The following is a 20,459-nucleotide window of genomic DNA, read 5'->3' on the forward strand; positions in this document are numbered from 1 at the left end:
TGCTGAGTCTTGAGTCAGATGATAGAAAAAAATGAGGCTAAGAATGAGGATATGACAGAAAAAACAAAATGGTCTCAGGAATGGTAAGTAGTATTATGCGAACACACAAAAAAGCACGCAAACACTCAAAAAGCACACAGGACAAATACATACACAAGGTTTGTCACGACTGTTTTATCTGGTTTTGAAAATATGCAGGGCCATGGTATTTTTGTAAGAGTGCTGTTACAGCTCCTGTTGAGAGAGGAGTTCATCACATTAATTTAAATCTCCGATAAAATAAATTAGCTTTTTTATTGCCAGGTTGAACTATGGGACTATGATTGTTATGTATTGCTACAATCTAAGCCTTAATGGCATTTTAGCCCTGTGGTGGTCAAACAGAAACCATTTCAAAGCTTCTAAAGGCTATTAAAACATGTGCAGATGTCTGGAAAATTAATACTATTATCTAACTCTAACCTTTTGCCTGTAGGAGGAAAAGGAGAGAGAAGGCTCAGGGAAGACGTTTTAGATCAATACATGGCAACAGAGGAGGGCAAGCACTGTTTCACATGGAAGTTCATTGGCTGTGAACAGGTGATTCAAGTCAGCAGATTCATCCTTATTTGGATTTCATTGAAATCATTCATTTACTCAGAAAAATAATTTGAGAGATGAGTATCATTTTTACAGCCCTTCCTCACTGCTGTTTCCAAGGTCCAGCAAGCTAGACACTGGAAAGGTTCATTCATTTAAATGACAAGAGCATGAATTTGTCAAGGTTAATGTTGAACAAGCCATATTTTCCTTGCCTCAGTATTATGCATCCATAATCTCCATCCCTCCACCCCTTTTTTTTTTTTTTGGTGTAATATTGTTGAAATGTCAGATGGACTGAAAGGAGTTTAAAAGTAGGAGGAAGATTTCAAGAAATACTTTTATCGTTAGTTTAAGGCTTTTACATACATATTTTCTCTCCAACTCTAATGCATTGTTTTTGGCTCTGACAGAATAATTTAAAATAAGGAGAGACTTTTTAAGGTTTTCTTGAATACCTGGATACAAGGTACTTTATGCTATCTTTTTTCCTCAAAGCAATTACTTGAGTTATGCTTTCGAAATAATAAGTGGGCAAATTCCCAGCTTGTAAGAATTATTGGCTCCACTTCTTGTACTGAAATTAAAAGAATTTCTGCCAGGTCAGGAATTGTCCCATAGACTTCCCAAACTTTTGCTGCTTTTCAGAAATAAAGCTTCTAGAGGGTCACAGTGCACGTGTTGTGGTATTTCATTCTTGAAAGTCTCAAATCTGACCACAAGATCTCCAAATGGCATTTCAAGTTCTGCAACATTTATTCTGATATACCAAAATCATAGGGCTTGTGTGCAGGACAGAGTACAACTCTGTAGACCTGATGATCTGAATAAGCATCTCAAACCCTGGCTTCAGATCTCTGTAATTCCACCGACCTGCTCCGGAGTGGTGAGAAACCGCACAAGGATTTCACAATCAGCCTGGCCATGCAAGCCAAGAAACCTTAGTAAGGCTGAAACACAGGTGAGATGGGAGAGCCAGTGCTGGTACCAACAAGGAGGGTGCACCATGCTGGACAATATGAGGATACAGACCTGCACTGCCCATGTTCATCTGCACCTCGCTTCTGTTGCTGTAGCCAGGAGGAATACCAGGAAATGGAAAACGAGAAATGTCAGTGATTGCTCCTGGGCCAAACTGTGCTCTTGCAAGGGAAGGTACAGTGCCCCCTAAGCACTATTTAGGACCTGGACCACCCCTGGAGTGCCAGCCCTAGCATACAACGACACTGAAGAGAGCTCCCTCTCCCACCCTGCAGCCCGTACCAGAGGCAGCCTGTCCCCAGGCTTGAGCTTTACCTCTAGCATAGATGGCCGATAGCTGCAGACCCTTTTGGCAGCTGCCTGTGCTCAGAAGAAGGGGTGCCAACATTTGATTAGGAATCTGTGCCCTTGTGAATGGATGGTTTTTTCACGGTAGATAAAAGTAGGGCTAGGAGGTATTATATAGGGATTTCAGAAGGGGTCAGCTCCCAGTTTGGCACCAAATAAGCAGCCAAATTTTGAGAGGAGCTCAGCACAATGCCTGAACACCTGAAAGCCTGGTCCTGTGTGCATGAAGGACCTAAAAACCTAAATCAAAGGTTAATTCCATTTGTTATTCCCCCATGAACTAGCGAAGACTGGTAACAGAGCTGAGAGTACCCATATTTCTAATTATTGCCAAGATCTCCTAAGGACCATTTAGTGGAATAAATTTAAGTGAGCCTCTAAAATACAGTGCTAATCTCTGATTCATGTCCACACTTGCAGTATCTATAATCAATAATAATTGTGCCTAGACCTGTGCCTGTATTTACTGTACAGGAAAAGTACACAAGGCTTGTTTAGAGAAAAAAAAACGGAGTTAAGAGCAAGTAATAGGAAACTTACTTAAAAAAAACAGATGGGGCATTTCTGCTTTTAAAATATGACTTAATATAAAAATTTAGCATCAAAACACTACAAAATTAAGTAGTTCATCTCTGAAACTGTATACCAGAAAGATGAAGTGAAGAGTGGGCGTATATTTGAGATTTTTAAAGCACTGATATTAATTCAAGATGCCATTACTTTGGCAGTCTGGTTTCCATACTTGTAATGCAGTAAGACAGAGTTTAATTCATAATGTCGAAGATGCCCTTGTAACGCACACAGGACACAGACAAATCACTGCTCCTCCCTGCTCCCAGACATCAGTTAGTGACTAATGAAACACGGCTTGCTCTCATCCAGAGGAAGAAATGAGCATGAATGCAATCTAAAAATGCTAAAAATACAGAAAGACTCAAGTCTGTCAATATCACATTGTTAAAGATTTAATGACAAAGGTAACTTTTCCTTTTAGCTTGTCCTTATCAAGAGAGATACCCAGATGGTAATTTAAGAGTTAAGGCACTAATGGACTCTTCAGTTTCACTGAGCATCCACGTGCTGATTTTATCTTGCAATACAGTATTTCGCATTCTCAGCGAAGTCAACAGAGATTTAGTCAATAGTGTCACAGCCTTTGGATGAGGATTTGAATCTTACCAGTATCCAAACCATCATTAAAGAAGATAGGTCATTTGGGAAACAAAGGAGAGCATTAGTAAAATTCAATACTAAAAGATGGGGTTGGTTCAGTAGGTGTTTTATGATTCCTTATGAATAGCATTTTATTCTAATTACCACCCCTTTCTTCTATGTGCAGTATCCATAAGAGTAGACAAAACATACCAAGTATATCACAGGAAAATGTTTTTTTCATAACAGATGGCAGCAGAAAATACCTATTGAGTAATCTTATGTGCTATAAACCACTTAGCATAATGTTAGTTTGATTCATTTGATGGAATGTATAATTTAAAATTACTAGCAAATTACACTGACCTGATATAATCTGAACAGCTTAAATGTTACCAAGTAGATTACCTATTTGGCACACCTGATTTTAAGTAGAAGAGCCATAATTCCATATTGCTTCCTGTCTGCAAAGTGCCACTACACTTAAATAACAGTAACAAAACCACAGTTATAAAGTAAAATATAAATGAAGTTTAACATGTATTGAGTGTAATAACCGATGAATTTAATCCTTTATCTATTGTTATTTGTTTCATATACACACACTTTTGCAGTTATCCTTCATTTAAGTTTCAAAGTCTAAAGAAAACAAAAACAAACTACATACTTAGCTCCATTAGTGCAATAAGAAGAAAATGACACATCTGTAATAATAATGCTTATATTTCTATACTGCTTTAGAATTTCAATAGATTCCCACTTTACCACCACAAGAAGATGACCTCTAAATCTTTGAATCATTTAATTTTATGCATTCTTTTGGTATTTCATTTGGGAGTTATGGACTGTGAAATATGCACCATGATGAGAAAACAATTATCTAGCACACCTGTTGTTTGTGCGTATTGTATTTAAGCAGAGCTTGCAGTGGCGACTATTTTATTCCACTGTGAAATCCAAAATGGGGAGGCTTTCAAAGTTGACCTGATGACATGAACTTACACTCTTACATGTAACACGTGGCTTGTACTTACCACATCACATACTGTGATAACATTAGAACAAATCCATGCCAATTTTTGCTATCAGAATGTCAGTGAGAAAGATTTTTCCATTTAGAAAGGAAACCTGAATGAATGACTCATGACTTAAATACACCCAATATATATATATATATAAAATTGTAATCTGCAAAACCAGAAACATATCAGACAAAAAAATGGATCTGTTGGTCACACAAAACATAAACACGAGTACCTCTCATTGAGTTTTCACAAAGTTCACGATCTAGAATAAAGGCTGCCTCTAATCAGCCTCTATACTTACACTTGACCATTTATGCAGGGAGTTACACGATAAGTTGCTAATGCATCTCGCTAATAGATTCAGCAAACAGAGCAGGCTGAAATAGCATCCAACAGGTTAAGCGTTGTTATAGGTTAAATATAACTGCATGGAATAAAAAAGCTTACCTTTTTAATGCTTATTAGAAGTTTGAAGCAGGGCAAGTTTGGAAAGGAATATAGCAATACTATTTCGTATTGTGGAGCTCCTTCCTTCTTTCTTAAATTTATTCCCATACTGAATGTACACAATAATAGGAAAAAACATGAAAAACATTCTTGTATTTAATGAGTCTGCACACATACTTGCTTAGGGTTTCAAATGCCATATTGGATTCCTGCCATCATGGGTATCATCGCTGATAATAAAAGTCTTTGCATAAAATAAAGAGAACTCTATGATTCACCCTGTGTCAGTTCCATATTTTTCTTTGTCTAAAAAATAGGCAGTAAAATCTCACTTTTGTTGTTAAGGCCTGTCACATCAGTACAGCCCCACGGTTTTCTTGACGTGTGCTTACTCTGAAAAACTGTCTTTGCTCTTCAGAACAATGTCTGTATATTTCTTCAAAACTTAAAAAATATTGCTCTCCTCAGTCAAAATAATTCATAAATACTTCAAAGATCACTTGTGGCTTTCCTAAAGATTATTTGCTCATTTGATTTACTGTTTTTGGTATCTCTGTAGCAATTTATTATCATTAGAATAATGGAAAAAGCTCATAGATTCGGTATCTGAAAATTATGTATTTAAAATTGTATCACAAAATGTCATGTTTGTGTAGATATGGAAAGCCTTTCAGCACTTTTCTTTGGAACCTCTCAAGGCTACTTAAAGTACTTGGACATACGAAATTCTAGCGGTTAGAGGTAATTTTCCCTTAAAAGCATTATCATTCTCATCAGAACTATATGCCTAGTGAGCTTTAGTTAATACTTTCTTTTTGTTTGAGAGAAAATTGGTAAGAATTTAGGTGCTGAAATAAGGGACAAGAGTCTGACAAGAAGGGAGATCACCAAAACACAAATTACAGATGGAGCAGACCCAACTCCCTCAATAAAATACTGTTCTCCACTGAACCTCTAGCTATGCTTTGTTTGCTTTAGTTTTAAGTGTTGTGAGGGATAATGCCGTACCTCTCCTCTCATACATCATGCCACGGTCTGTAACAAAAATTTTTGTAATGTTCCTTTATCAGCCTGAATTAGATTTAGATCCAGAAATCATTTTGGCAAATGTTTTATTTTAAGAATTAAAGTTTTATAGTTTCCCTAGTCAGAAAAGAGCAGGTCGGGATCCCCCCATGTTACAGACTGGTGTTCTTGAGGGACGAGAAAAGCCGCCTCAGCCATTTCGCTCGAGGGATCTCACAAAGCTTCTTGGAGGTCTACACACAACGGCTGTGATTTACATACTTACAAGCTGAAGTCCCCGTGACTAGAGATGCCCCGTAGAGAGCCACTGCTGCGGATGACATCCAGTGATTCTCAGTGCCCTCCCAAAAATCTGCTTATCTTAGAGCCTCCTTCCAGAGCTGGCTGGATATCGGATATCAGCCTAATTCAGGTATTATGCTGCTGCTGTTCATTCAAAACTAGAAGTCATATGACCTAACTTAGGGAGGTTAGATGGAATCATAGAATCATAGAATCATTAAGGTTGGAAAAGACCTCTAAGATCATCGAGTCCAACCGTCAAACCGTGGAGTTTCTTCAGAGGGGGCTATTTCCTTTCCTTCTCTCATCACTGACTGGTCACCCATTCATCTAACCAGTAGGCTATCGTGAACACTTTATTTCTGTAATGTTTCTTCAGCATATATTTGGAGCTGCAAACAGGGCGAGTAAGAAATATGGTTTATAATGTATTACTACATGTTGATGATTTGAGCTGAGATGAAATACAGAGATGCAGAGCTTTGTATTTCTGTCTTCTCAGACGTTATTGGTGAGTGAGGACATGACAGAAATAGAAAGTAGGTACCAGTTTACTGAGATAATGCAAGACTGGAAATAATTACATCAGCATCTTGACATGAAGAAATGTTCCTTTAACTTGTTCTTGAAAGTCTCAAAAATCTTTGAGTGTTCCTTACTAGATCGCTATCTTGATTCCTGATACACAGAAGCATTCCTATCATTTCTGACTGCTACAAGACTGGATGCTCTTTCTTGGGACTGGATCTTCATGACAGTAATTGTGCACCTTTGGTAGCCTTGATCTGGAGAAAGCACTCCAGCAGGGCTACAGCCTGAAATCTTTTGAGAACTGCAAATGGTGTAAAAACCACCACCTCACTCTTAGTAGGTGCTCTACCGGCAACGTAATTCTTGGATAAAGTTTAATGTACTATTTTAAACTTAATATATCTCAAACATGCTTTGAATTTATGTGATTACCTTTTTGCCTGTTGATACAGCCCTTGAGATTGTCGTAACTTTTAAGCAGTTTTCCACTACTGCTGAAACAATTAGCAGATCTGAAATTAATTTCTCCTTCAAGCCACCAGTCCCGATTCCTAAGCAAGTACGTATCACTACAGCTACTGCAACACCGGATTTCTATTTGTATGTTTATTGGGAAGAAAAAGACAGTTTGTTCTGGAGCTGGAACTTTCAGAAGATTTGCAGGTAAGAGTACCCTGACAATCTGATGGATACAAAGGAACAAATGTGAAGTAAGAAAATAAGCAGGTCAACTGCAGGAGTTTCAAAACTTCGAATACAATTTGCTGATCTTGGTCTCAAGTCTGCCTGCTCTCTGAAGAGCCCAGAGGCACAAGGTAGGACTAGTAGCTGGCTTCTGTCAGATGGGAATTATGCTGCTGCTCAGCATATAATGATCCAGTTATTTAAATATGCTTTGGACTGCTGACAAACTGTTTTCTAACAGTGCATGATGATCTTTAGTTTTAATTGCAAACCCTCAGATGCTTACTTTCTGAAATACTTAAATATTTTGTATATTTGATTGCTGTAAAGCAATGCAACTTCACTTTTAACCTTCTGCATTCAGACATCATCATGTCTAATGATGTCTGAACCAGAGGTCAGACTCTGAGGCCAGATATTTCATCTCCTTTTGTCAGGTGTTAGGGCAAGTAATTGTCCTCGTTTTCTTCCCATATATAATAATGTCGTTGGTGCAATTTACCCCTTCCTGCTAAGTTGTACAACTGTTTCCATCTAAGTATGTACAGCTATACTCTATCTCATAAGTTAGGGCATAGTTGTCAGGTTATTAAAAGAGCTAATATCAATGCAGTTATAACAAAGTAGTTATTATTTAAATTGACTTTCTGAGAATTCAGCAGACTGTGCTGTAGCATTCTAGACAAAATTTTAGACATAAAATTAAACAATGTGGATGGTCCATGAGTAATAAATGAAACTAATCTAGTCAGAGGAACACAAGGAGAAAATAGATGCTTCGAGTCCTCCCTGCTTTTTTCTGGAGTTGATAAAGTAGAATTTTTATGATGGAAATAAAATGGCAATAAAAATATAGTTTAGGATCAGAGATACTGTAGATCTTATGATTAGAAATATTATTTTATACTTTCCCAAATATGAAAATTTTATTACTTCTTTAATCAAATAAATCAACTCAATAAATATTACTGCTTGCCACTCTTTAACGCATTTCACACTGAAGGTTCCCTGCATGCTTTATAAAAAAACTCTGACAGCAAACTTCTGGGTGAAAAGTGAAAGCAAGTCTTCATCCATGGGAAGAATTCAGCTAACAAACACATTGAATTTATGTCACGAGAGATACATAATATAAAAAAATTACTGTGTTATCTATCAGAAGGCAAACCCTGACCCATGTTGTTCTCAGTAACTTTATAGAAGTCATCATTGTTGTAAAAGGGGGATATGTAATATCAGAATCAGGTTCAATGTCATTAGTTGTATTTTCAGGTAGGAGTGGAAAGAGAGGGCTAACTACAAGACAAAGATCTGTGTCACAAGACTGAGCAGCCTATACCCGATAAAGTCAAAACAAGTCTGTGAGACAACATAGCTAAGAAGTGGAAAAACTCTGTAATTTGGTGATTTTAGTAGTTGGAAGTTTCTTTGAAGAAAACACTGCATCATTTAGAAAAAATAAGGCAAAGACAGAAATATAGTGATACTGACATTCACATTTAAAAATGTAGATGCTATACATTGCCATGGGCAAAACAGAGGTGTTAAGTTTCATCTAAGGCTTCTTATTCCTACTCTTGTATCCTTTCTTTGGATTTATCTTACCCCTTCAGCAACCTTCTGTATATCACCTCCACAAATTTCCCTCTTCACTTCCAACCTGTTTCTCTCTACCCAATTTAAAATCTTAAGTCTGTTGTTCCAACTATTTCTCCCACTGCCAGATGAAATACAAGGTGGCCCACTAAAACGGAGTTCCTGGTTTTCTTTTCCCAAACATCTCTTGCTATGACAGGCAGAATTTCACCTCTTTTTAGCAACGTTAACTGAGGAAAATGAAGCCTGCTTGGGCAGAAGCTACTCCTCTGTGCTGGTTTTTAACTCAACCTATTGCTCTTCTTCCAAATGTGCTGAGACAGAAACACTTTTCCAAGGCTTCTTCATTTAAGAAGAGAGATTGGCTGAATAAAATAAAATAAAATAAAATTTAAAAAAATAGGTGATCAGGCTCCTCTTTAGTTATCTAACCTAATACCGGCTCTGTAAATCACACCCTTCAGCTAGAAAGAATATCCCCAGAAATACAGGGTAGCTCTTAAAATCATCTGCAATACGAAAGAGGTAACAAAAAAAAAACCTTGAGTTATCTCTTTTTCCTCCTTACATTTTGCATCAGCATTACTTAATCTTTTCATGACAGGAGTGACATATCCTCTGTGCCACTCTCCCTACAAGCTGTAAGCACAGCAAAATTTCTAGTAGCAAAGAACTTATATGGCAATATACATAATCACATGCCTCAAGAAAACACGCCTATTTCTTTTAAAATACTATTAGGCCCTTCGATTTCATGAGTACTTACACTTGTAAATGCATGAAAGTGTAATACTTCTAATAATAGTTTTACAGCGAAAGATTCCTGAAGCAGTCATGAAAACCTTACTACGTGATTTTTTTTTTTTAATTGGTAGCAATCAGCTTTTCTTTTGATCTGCGTAAGAAGCATGAGGAAAAACAACACAGTGCAATTGGTACGCTATACGGGCCATTATTCTACAGTCAGATTCAGAACACTGGTACCAATCTTTTCTTTGAAAAAAATGCGAATGATCTGATTTCTAAAAATAATATGAATCATGTATTATTTGCTTAAAATCAAATATACAAAAAAACCTAGGGCAATGGTGAAATCTTTTTTTTTTTAAGAAATCTATGTTTCTGTTGAAATCTAAGATGTCAAGAATGTTTATGGTTTAAAAATAAGCTTACTCTTTAATACAAGAGTCTTCTAATGTCAATTACAGAATAATTTGATGGTAATATACAATCAAATCACAGAAGTTGATATGCAGAAAAAGTAACTAATGCTATTTGTTTTTAGCTTATACCCTCTTCTGCAGCATTCTTCAAGATTTTTAATTGTATTGAGTGTGAATACTCCTAGGAGGAGATTAGCATGTAAATAAAATTGAACTGTATTATATCAGACAGTACAGGAAAGGTGAAATTAACACCATGTGTGTCATCCCCCTCCCCATCCCTGTTACCAGTATTTGCCCGTTCACTCTGATTAGGGTCATGATTTAACAGTAATGTCCTTAACCACATATTTAGTACTCTTCTGTAGAGTGACAGATTTAAACAAATATTTAGCTACTGCTCTAAATCTCGGATGTATGCATTTCCAAGAAGACACAATACAAACTGTGCTTCAGTTCTATGCAGGCACAAAACAATATTTGCTTAATTTCAGCCCTAAGAAAACACCCTTCTTCAGATTTTACATCTCAGACTGCAAGATCACAGACTACACACCATTTATTCAAGTCTGGAGTACAGTTAGAGGATAAATAAATTTTTGGAAACTCACAAATTTACTGGGGTTTTTTTTTTGGTAAAAAATGACATATGAAGTGTATTAAAAGAAGTTCTTCATTTTCTGATGTACACTGCAACTTGTTCTCTGCTTTTTTTCCCCAGGGGGGTTAAAATCTGTTGATAGCAAGAGTAGGGACATAACAGCAAATTTTGCTGCTGTCTGGGAGACCTGGGCTTTGTGAATGATCTTAATTTTCTTTCTTCCTCAGCCAATAAAGACAAAGCAAGTGAAAAGGGGGGAAAAAAATCTATACACATTAGTTCCTGCCAAACTGTGCAGGAGCAATGATGTAAAACAGTCAGAATCCCTCAGGAAAACCTGCTAAATCATGTGGTTCTTTCTTCCACTTGATGCAGGTTCATCTCTTTCAACTTCTTTCACAGCAGTGACATAATCCAGTTTCAAGGAACTCAAGTCAAAGCATTGATCCCACTTTTCAGATGCTATCTAACACTTCTATAACATTCCCAGAATAACCTGGCTTTATTGTTGCCACACAAGGAATTGGGAAGAAGAGCCATATCTGTAATAAAGAATGTGCAACGTATGACTTCTGTGCAATCTAACCCAATACTAACATAGACTAGAGTCAGGCACTTTGAAAACAGAAAAAAGAAATAAAAATAAAAATAGAGGGAAAAAAAAATCAAAACCAGGAAGAAGGAGCAGGTGATGTGACTGTCAAAAGCAGAAGTGAGCAATAAAGGTCCATGTTGTGGTGGATGTGTCAGAAACTCTGAACGCATAAAGATAGATCAGTGCTACACAGGAGTCTATGAAGGATGAACAACCAGGAAAGAAAGCAGGGGGCAAGGGAGAAGAAATCACAAGAGAGAAGGTCTTGACCCAGCAATACCTAAATCAACACAAAATCAAGAAACAGAACAAGAATCTGAGGATAACGCAAGAACCCAGATCCCTGTGACGGTGACCTGGGACTACTCTGCCTGTGCTTCAGAGTTTCACAGTAAGTAAGAATAGCTATTTGCCCTCACCGTGGGGATTCCCTTGCCTTTAAGCACCAGCTGGTGAGCAGACTGTGTTTCCTCAATAAACAGCCCAAGCTGATGAGAGTTAGCAGCCCTCAGCTGTCAAGCAACAGTGCAAGGGCCCAATTTGACTTTGAGATACAGACACACAGCATCAGAGGGTTCAAATAAGATACACATTTAATATCACTTACCTAGCTGACATGACCCAAATTTCTCCTCCAAAATGAATGACTTTTTCTCTAATACGAAATAAAATATATTGCTAAACCAGAATTTGCCCTATTGTTAGAAACCTGCAAAGTTTTAATTAGTCCTCATTTACTGTTCTCCTAGCTCATGGTTAGATTTGTTGCACTTTCTGCAAAGCAATTTTACTTCTACAAAAGAATGACAAAGCGATGGATTAATTCACAATAATGGACTTTGGCAAATGAAAAGGGATACTGAAACATCTCTTATTATTCCGGAACGGCAAAGGAGTGGGAGATGGGTCAATTGGTTTCTCATCTATATCCTCCCATAAAACATTGGAAAAAAAAATCACTCTAAGCCTGTGAAGATGTACTTAAGTCCTTGTAACACACATGGCAAAAGTTAAATAAATGGGCTGTCTTCTCACAGGAAATTACACTGTTCACCATCAAGCAGAATGTTAAGGAATCCGAGCTTCTCCCCTGCAGAGGGATAATGAACCCATATCATTCCATTTATCATAGTGAAGAAGCACCTAAAAAAGTTACTCTGCAGGTGTGCTCCTTTCTCCACATTTGCACATAATATGTAGTCATAGGTCATCGGCGTACACTTTCAGTTTCAATGGTATCAGGTTATAGATAAAGGATATTCTTCTAATGTATTAAATCTATCAACTGTCATTTCCTGCTTATTGACATAACCTTAAAAAGAAGAAAAATATTTTATAATTGTGAGAAATATAAAGTTCATAGCTTGCTTTCTGCAAAGGCCATTTCCTACCTGAAGAAGGAGGTCAGAAGCTGGTTTGACTCTCTGCTGGAAAAGCACACTTAATGTTCGATTCTGTTGTTCCAAATCAAAAACTCTTGTTTTCAGCTTTATACATTCCTCCCTCAGATCCTGCAGCACAAGGGAAAATAGGAAGATTAGAAAGCAGGTAATAGAAGCACTTAAAAAGCTCTAAGTAATGTCAGATACTAAGAAGAAATACATATACAACTTTTAAAATAGTACAAATCAGAAAAATGTGCTACTTCATTTTCTCTGGTTGTTTGATCATCACAGAATAACATTAAAAAAATCTTGTAATGAGAAACAGTAGTTACCTGACACATCCTTTTGGAGTTTTCTGTGAGTATGAAAAATGACTTTGCTAGCAATGTGTTTCATTTTGCAGCCGACACAAAGCAGAAAGCAGCAATTAAGATATGAATATTGTAATAAGCATAAACTAAGGAAAAAGCATAAGCTATACCAAACCAGGAAGAAGTTCAAAGTGGTACTGTGCCTTCGAGGTACTCTTCTGAAGTCTGATCCCCTCCTTGCTTTTTCTGGAATAACCAAGTCAGCATTTCTGGCTGGCATATTGGGGATGGTCTGTTTCTTCCCCACTGTAACTTGCCACTGTAGAGCTGGCTAGGCCATAGTAAGATGTTGGTGCACCAGATACATGTGGTAATATGATGCTGCCTGTCATTTCCAACGTGAGGTACCAAAAAGCCTTAAAATAGGCCATTAGAAGCAGAGGTGGAGTGTAAAACCTCTGCATCTTAAGGCACAGGACATTACTGTCGAAACTGAAAGATGCAGGTCTTTTAGCCAAGGCTGAGTCAGCATCATCAGGAAGAAGCCATTAATAGCTTTCAGATACAGCAAATATCTATCTATCCATCTGTCTGTCTGTCTGTCTGTCTTCAATGTAAGACCTGCTTTTCCTGGCCACTTGAAGGAATACAGGATTCTATCAGAAAGAGAATTTTGGAGAGAGAACAGAATCTGACACTCAGCCTTTCAGCGTAATTTGTGCAGTTGTCCATTTTGAGGTGTGAGAGCTTCATAAATAAGGAAGAGCAGTCTCCTAATAAAGGTTACATATGAAAATAGTAAGCTGCAGCCATAAAAAAAAATTAAATCTCCAAAATACTTTCCCATATTCCTTTAAATTTAGGACAGTTGCTGCCCTGCGGTATTGCCTAGCTGATACTACTTTCCACCATATGAAAGTGGAGAAACAGGCCTCTGGATCCCCATACGCTGTCCTGTCAATACCATTATCAACATGGTGACCTAGCCTTATGAGAAAACAACTCAGAGGAGGAAACTGTAGTCAGATGTAGCTTAAATTCTTGCCTACAGTTGCTCTAGTCTCCACTGTAACCAGCCTGAGGTTATAAAAGGTGAACACACAATAAAACAAGCTCATCTTGAGACTTTCAGAAAATTGTGAACATCTTTTTATGCATATAGTATGCATCAGATTTCATGATACTACTGGATAAATGCGGTTATTTTCTCTTGATCGTTTCTTAATATTTGTTTTAGGTGGCTGTCAAGTGGCTGTTCAAGTAAAATTGCTACAGCCTTCCAGCACGACCCCCAAAAAATCTTGAGTTTGTAAAGCCCTAAAGCTTTGATTTCTGTCAGTGAGACCTCTTATCTCTGGTCTTACACAAGGCAATCTCTGTTAGGAAACTGCAAGCATCAAGACCCATCATTATCTGCCTTTCACAAATAATCAGGGAATTTAAAACAGAGCCTTAGCTGTTACAACAGTTTTTAACACTTCAACACTACTAAGTGCACTGAAAGAGAAAAATGATTCACAGAAACTGACAATGTAGAAAAAATTTAAATCTTAGCAATGCCTCTGCTTAAAACCTTCCTATCTTAAGTTTTAAAACCATAAGATTTATGTTTCAAACTTTAGACTTCCTGTAAAAAGTGAAATATAAGATAGTAGATTACCCGCCCAGATGCTATAAACAGTGCCAATGGTAATGCCACACATAGTCCAGAGGAGAAATGAGGCACATTAAGGTAGCAGTATTCTGGTAAAATGAAGTCTGAGTTTAGAAAGTTGAAGTCCTGAAATTACCAATGAATACAACCACCAAATGTCTGAAGCATGTAATTCCTCTCCTGTGGGCAAAATGACCAGCCATTAGGATAGCAATCTCCCACATATCTAAGGTATTCCTATGGTCTCACTATAGTAATATCCAAGCATCTCTCTATTCTTACTTTTTCTCTTCAGTATGAGACTCACTCTTCTCCAAAATGGGATTAAATTCCCTCATTAGAGGTTCCAGAAATACGTTGCTCTTCCTCTGAAGATGCTTCTTCTGTTTTAACTCTTAATTCACTTCTTTTTTATTTCATTGATGAAAAAGAAGAAGAAATAACTTTCATACAGAACCGAGAGTAAAAAAGTATTCTCCTGAACACACTCCTGTGGAGTGGGGTAATATGCAAAGAGCAGATACATAGATCACAAAACAATTTCATTAAGTGGTGTAACTCAAATTTCAAACTGCTTATCCAGGTCTTACATGGAAAAAAAAAATTAAAAAAAAAATCCAGTCTCCAGCACTCCTATCATCTCATGTGATATGAAAAGTCTTTGGGTGGAAGGAGAAAGAATGGATGCTTCCAGTAAGTATCAGAGCATACAGGTTTGTCTCAAATAATTTTGTTGTTTTTCTGACTTCTTAAATTTCCCAGAGGTAAAATTTGCTATTAGTAAGTGGTAAAAAATCCATATAATTTTGCTACATAGAATTGTGAAATTTTGCTGTGTGGCTAATTCAGCACAAATCTCAATTTAATATACTTTCTCCATAGTCACAGTAAAAATAAGCCTCATATTAGAGAAATTCTATATGTACTGTAACAAATTATATACTTGAAAAGTGCACATTTAAGACTGTAATTCCATTTCAAGGTTTCAGTGACATTGATAAATCACTCAAGCTTTGCTCACTCAATTTGTGTCACCAGAATCTCTCAGTGGAATCACAGTCCTTCCACATACTGGCGAGTACACAGTGCTTTATTTGTTACATTACAGCATATACTTAATTTAAGCAAAAATTAGTCCTTGAGGGACAATTTCAAATTCACAGCAAAGCCTACGCAGTGTGCGTTACTGTACAAAATCACTCTTCTCCATTTTCTGAAAGCTCTCAGCTTTTCTTCATGTCTCACTATGCCCCAGAGGTGTGTTATCTCACTGTGGCATGACTGGCTCTGTCTTACTGCTTAGCTGTACGACAGTAGATTTATCTGTTTACTAGTTACTATTTGGATTCCGATATCTACCTATTTGGGACTGGTGTGAGGAGTCCAATTTCCTCTTTATTGTATGCTATTGTGTTCCTGTCTTTTCTTATAAAAGGACTTGCATGAATGGTGTCAGGAGCACTGTAACAGTTAATATTCATTAGCATTTAGAAGAATACTCTCTTTCCTCTTTCTATGGATATTAAATTAGTTGTTATTACTCAGTAGTAGGTAAGCAGTTGTTAAATCCCATCAATACGAAGTAAATCACTTTATTAAATGTATTCAAATCTGTTTTTATTGTATCCATATGAACTCCTTGGTTCCTATGGGTTTGGGAGGATTAATTACTGAGAAAGTATGTAGTCATCAAAATGTCTGACACCTTTGCAAAGGGACTCAGGAAGCTCCTCTCTTCATTTGGGAAACAACCATAATATTCCCAAACTAGAGAGTAATATATTGAGATTAACCCTCTGGTAAACATCTAATCACATATGGTTTTATATTACAAAACGTGGATGAGGTTTTTGTGTGTATTAATATAAGAAAATGCCTCAATTTCCATTTAAGCTGTACTGAAACAAAGATTTGGGATTTTTTTTAAATAGCTGAAGTTATGTTTCTAAAAGGTGTAACAGCAATAGCTCTGCAGACTGCAGTCCTCTGATGATACACAGACCATACAGCATATGTGTTCACAGAGTACGGGAAGAGTAAGTAATACAGCACAGAGAGCAGCAGTGCAAGCTTCCCCATATGTTGTGGTTTGCACAAATCACCTCCAAGCTACAACACTTCCAATTGCTGTAAGGCAATATCCCTCTTCTAGAGTGAAAGGCTTTGTTGTGCCATCAAAAAACCATGGGATTGAACAATGATACTTTCACCCCTAACCTGTGGTAACAGCTGCGTTGCTGTTTTGTGGCCACAACTGTCGGGTGAAGAGATTTAGGGAACGTTATTAGTTCTGGATTCCTGATGCTAGCTTGGGCCACAGGAATGTGTTATCTATAGAACAGGTAACTGCACCCTCCTGAGTCTTGCATCGCTCACCTACAGGTCACCTGGACATCTCTGTCTTCAGGGCAGGATACCCAAGAGCAGACTTAATGGGATCAGAACATCTCTCTGTGCATCTTTTAATCTATCCAGAATGTTGTAAAATTGATGCACAAAAAATCTGCCCAGTAAGGAGCTGAGAAGGGTATCCAGCCTTCTCTCTGACGTGCAGATGGCCAAACGCAACCTTCTGCACCTATTTACCATTCACTTAGGTGCAGATGTTTATGGGTGCGGATGTTTGTCTATCCTGCTGTCAGGGCACACTCCCCACTTTTAGGAGTTTAGTTGGCAGAGTTCAAGGTCATCTCGTTCATGTCTGAGCCGCGCAGCACCCACCTTGCAGCTACGCCCACACCCAGCCTCCTGCCTCCTTGATCCTGAGCTGCGTCCTGACGCCCTGGCTTGGCTTCACTCAGACCTGCCTCCTTCCCGTGGACTTGCCCAGCGAACATGGGACCAAGGCTGACCCTGATCAGTGCCTCCAGGCCCCACCCTGACACTTGATGCTTAGCGTCCTGCCTGCCCTGCTGTCACCCTCGAGTCCCTGCTCACCCCCTTTGTGGGGGTGTTCTGCTGTTCTGAATGATGTCCATAATGGAGGCTCTGGAGCCACTCTCCAAAATCTATTCCAGCACTTTGCTATATTTGCATCTAGAAGGCTTTTGGGCATGTGGCAGAGGTTTTTGATGATCTTAACTTGGTGTTTCTTGCTGCATTTTAAGAACATTATTTCTTGTCCTGTCATTCAGTGTAGACAAAACAGTTTATATTCTTCTTTGCATTATCTGCACTAAAAGACTGTATTTATGTCTCTTTCAGACTTGTCTTTTAAAGCTAAATGATCCAAAGAATTTAGTAATGCCACATTCATCAAGTGGTCTAGATCTCACAAAGGATCATTTCATGAATATTGAAAGGTTCGTAGCTTATTATTATAGATCTTTATACTTTGTTTGTCTTTCACCCCTCCCCCCCTCAACAAAATGACATCATGGAATCATGTTCAAATCAAAGACCACTTTTTTGTAGAATTGTCCTACCAGTTATTCCCTACCCTCTCTGGGCAGCTGATTATTTCTGCTTGTAAGTATTACCTTGCTTTTCTCTCTGTTTAATTTAATCTTATTTTTTTTCCAGATCACTTTTTCATTTTGGCAAGCTAATTTTAAATGTTACTCCTCCCACTAGGTTCTATCTGAAACAACCACACTTCATATCCAACCATTTGGAGTGTGAATGGAAACTTCAGACATGATTTGATCCAGAACTGACCTTTACAGAAGCCATAGTGAACCTTTTCATTCTGCCAGGTTTGCAATCACCCTACAAGAATTTTACCTGTGCAGTACTTCCCTTGCTTACCCAGGAGAATGGAGCAGGAGGACAGCGAAAGGGTTTTTAAGACAAAATGCATGTTCTCTTTTGCTGGTTCCCAGCCCACAAATAGAGTAGCCAAATCCCCATTCTATACACGGAGCCTTCTCTTTTACTCAGGGAAGCACAGGCCCACAGCAGGAAGTCTTTCCTTCCCATGAATGTGAGTGAGCTTGCCAGCTATTGACCTGCACTGTAATTTCTCTGTTTTACGTTCCACAGGAATGGACTGTGGGAGCGACATAACTTCTTATGGACAGGGAATGGAAAAATCACCATCTGGAGGAAGGATTTTCAGTTGCTATTGTCTCAATGTAGGTAAACAATAAAAATTGGATATGGGTCCTATATGATCAAGCCTTAAAGATGTACAGGCTCACGGATTTTTATTCATTTGGATTACAAAAAACTTGACTTTGGGCCTGACATGTGGCAGCCATGGTAATTAAATGTGTGAACATCGTTAAAAAATGTATACTATATAAGAATATATATTTCTCAAATGAACAATGAACATCTGCAAGCTTTAAGTTACACCACAATACCCAAACTACAACTTACCTTTTGAGTAAGTAGAGCCTGAACAACCTGATTAGCTACCTGAAATAAATAAATAAAATAGTTTAAGTATGTTATCGTGTGTTTATGCATAACAATACCTTCTTTTGTGGCTTTACATTCCACTTTCCATCTACAACCACCACCGACTCTAGTATTTTCATTATTTACTAGTATTTTCATCAGATAATACTAGTAAGAATACATGAAATGCACGCTAACTACTTCTGTCCTAGTCCTCATTATAAACAACCGTGTATTGTATCAATTGCAGTATGACATGATGGACATTTGGTTAACTTCTGTCATCTCTTCTTTGGACTAGATTAAAACCTCACAGTCCTATATGCAGCTGGTGTGCATCAGCACGGATCGCCTGCATTCACTAGAGCTGATTTTTACCAGCCGGGGATGGAGTCCTGAATGTTTTCATGAAGTTTAATTGTTTCTTGATTCAATATTGATAAAATGGTACATCTATCATGACAAGCAGAAACCATAAAGTGCCACAGAAAATTAAAGTACCTAGTGTCATCAGAATGTGGTTGGAAGGCATTCACACCACATAGCATAATTGACTTGAATGAGATTACACACCATTGATTAGTAGAACTATATATTCAACTGGGAATTTTTGAAGTTATTTATTTAATACATCCTTTCTAATTTATATTTACCAGCAGGCATAGGGGCAGGGAAGGGGAAGAAGGAGGGTCAGAAAGAGGGACTGAGATAAGATTTTCTGTTGACGATGTCTAACTTGTATGTTACATTCCTAATGTAATTTAAAACTATATAAGCATATGTTATCACACCATGTGTTTGCCTATATTTTTGCTCTTGCATTTAGGCAGAGCAACTAGAGATCTTACTCTGTGCAAAAAGAGACAGTAGTTATGATTTCTGGTTTGGTTTTGGCTTTCAGAAATTACAGTAAAGCATATGCAGGTATCACCAAATCTGCATTGATTCTTCTTACTCTTGGCAAATTAAAAGAAAAAAACCCACACCATTGATGTGAACCGAGTTGTGAGGAAAGAGTTGAAGCTAGTTCATTTCTGTAAATAATTCAATTCTGTTAGATCCGAAAGTTACATTTGATTCATACTCTCATAAAATTGCCTAGTATCAATTTTTTTCTCCAAACTGGTCCCTAACTTAAGGCAGCCCATGGAACAACGGTCCCATAAAATAGCTCTATACATGATTTAACAGAAGACACAGGCTAATATTAGAACAGTAATAACCAACAGAAGTAAATATGTTACAGTTTTGAAAAACCATGTGCCTTGCCCTATAAGCTTTCAGGATCTACATCCGACAGTGTTCTTTCTGGCACGTACTTTTAACGTCTGTTTGCTCTACCTGAAAATTGAACAAACCATACCAAATACATTATTTCTCTTCTTTCTGACATGGAGCTACTTTACCAAGGAAGAACTAAAAGGTTCTTTGAAGCATGTACTAGTCACTCACAACAGAATAGCCTACTAAATTACTCCTATAGCTTTATATATTGCACAGAGGAGTGTAAATGGCATAATCTTCCAAATGGGAAAAAACTGAACTTGCCGATGCATATGTGACAAATTTTCCAGCTTTGAGTGTATGAAGTTAGGTATCTAAATGAAAGCACCTGCCAGTGATCCATAGCTCCCATAGATCTCAAGGAGATATGTTACTAGTTTCTTTACAAAATGAGGTTATTTTATTCTAGTATCTAGCAACTTGGCAAACTGTGTTGCTATTACCATTCAAAGACTTTCAGGTCTGTATTCTTGG

General features: G+C 37.6%; 1 protein-coding gene across 1 annotated transcript in view; it reads right to left on the reverse strand.

Annotated features, from left to right (window-relative positions):
• Window positions 1–20,459, reverse strand: part of NCKAP5 (NCK-associated protein 5) — a 398,182-nt gene that overhangs the window by 85,973 nt on the left and 291,750 nt on the right. The window contains exons 8-9 of the mRNA XM_009325811.1: window positions 18,681–18,719; window positions 12,402–12,521 (exon numbers count right to left, since the gene is read on the reverse strand). Coding sequence (XP_009324086.1) covers window positions 12,402–12,521; window positions 18,681–18,719 — 159 coding nt within the window. The remainder of the gene's footprint in view (window positions 1–12,401; window positions 12,522–18,680; window positions 18,720–20,459) is intronic.

Source organism: Pygoscelis adeliae, unplaced genomic scaffold, assembly GCF_000699105.1.
Source record: "Pygoscelis adeliae isolate BGI_AS28 unplaced genomic scaffold, ASM69910v1 Scaffold51, whole genome shotgun sequence".
NCBI classification, from domain to species: Eukaryota; Metazoa; Chordata; class Aves; order Sphenisciformes; family Spheniscidae; genus Pygoscelis; species Pygoscelis adeliae.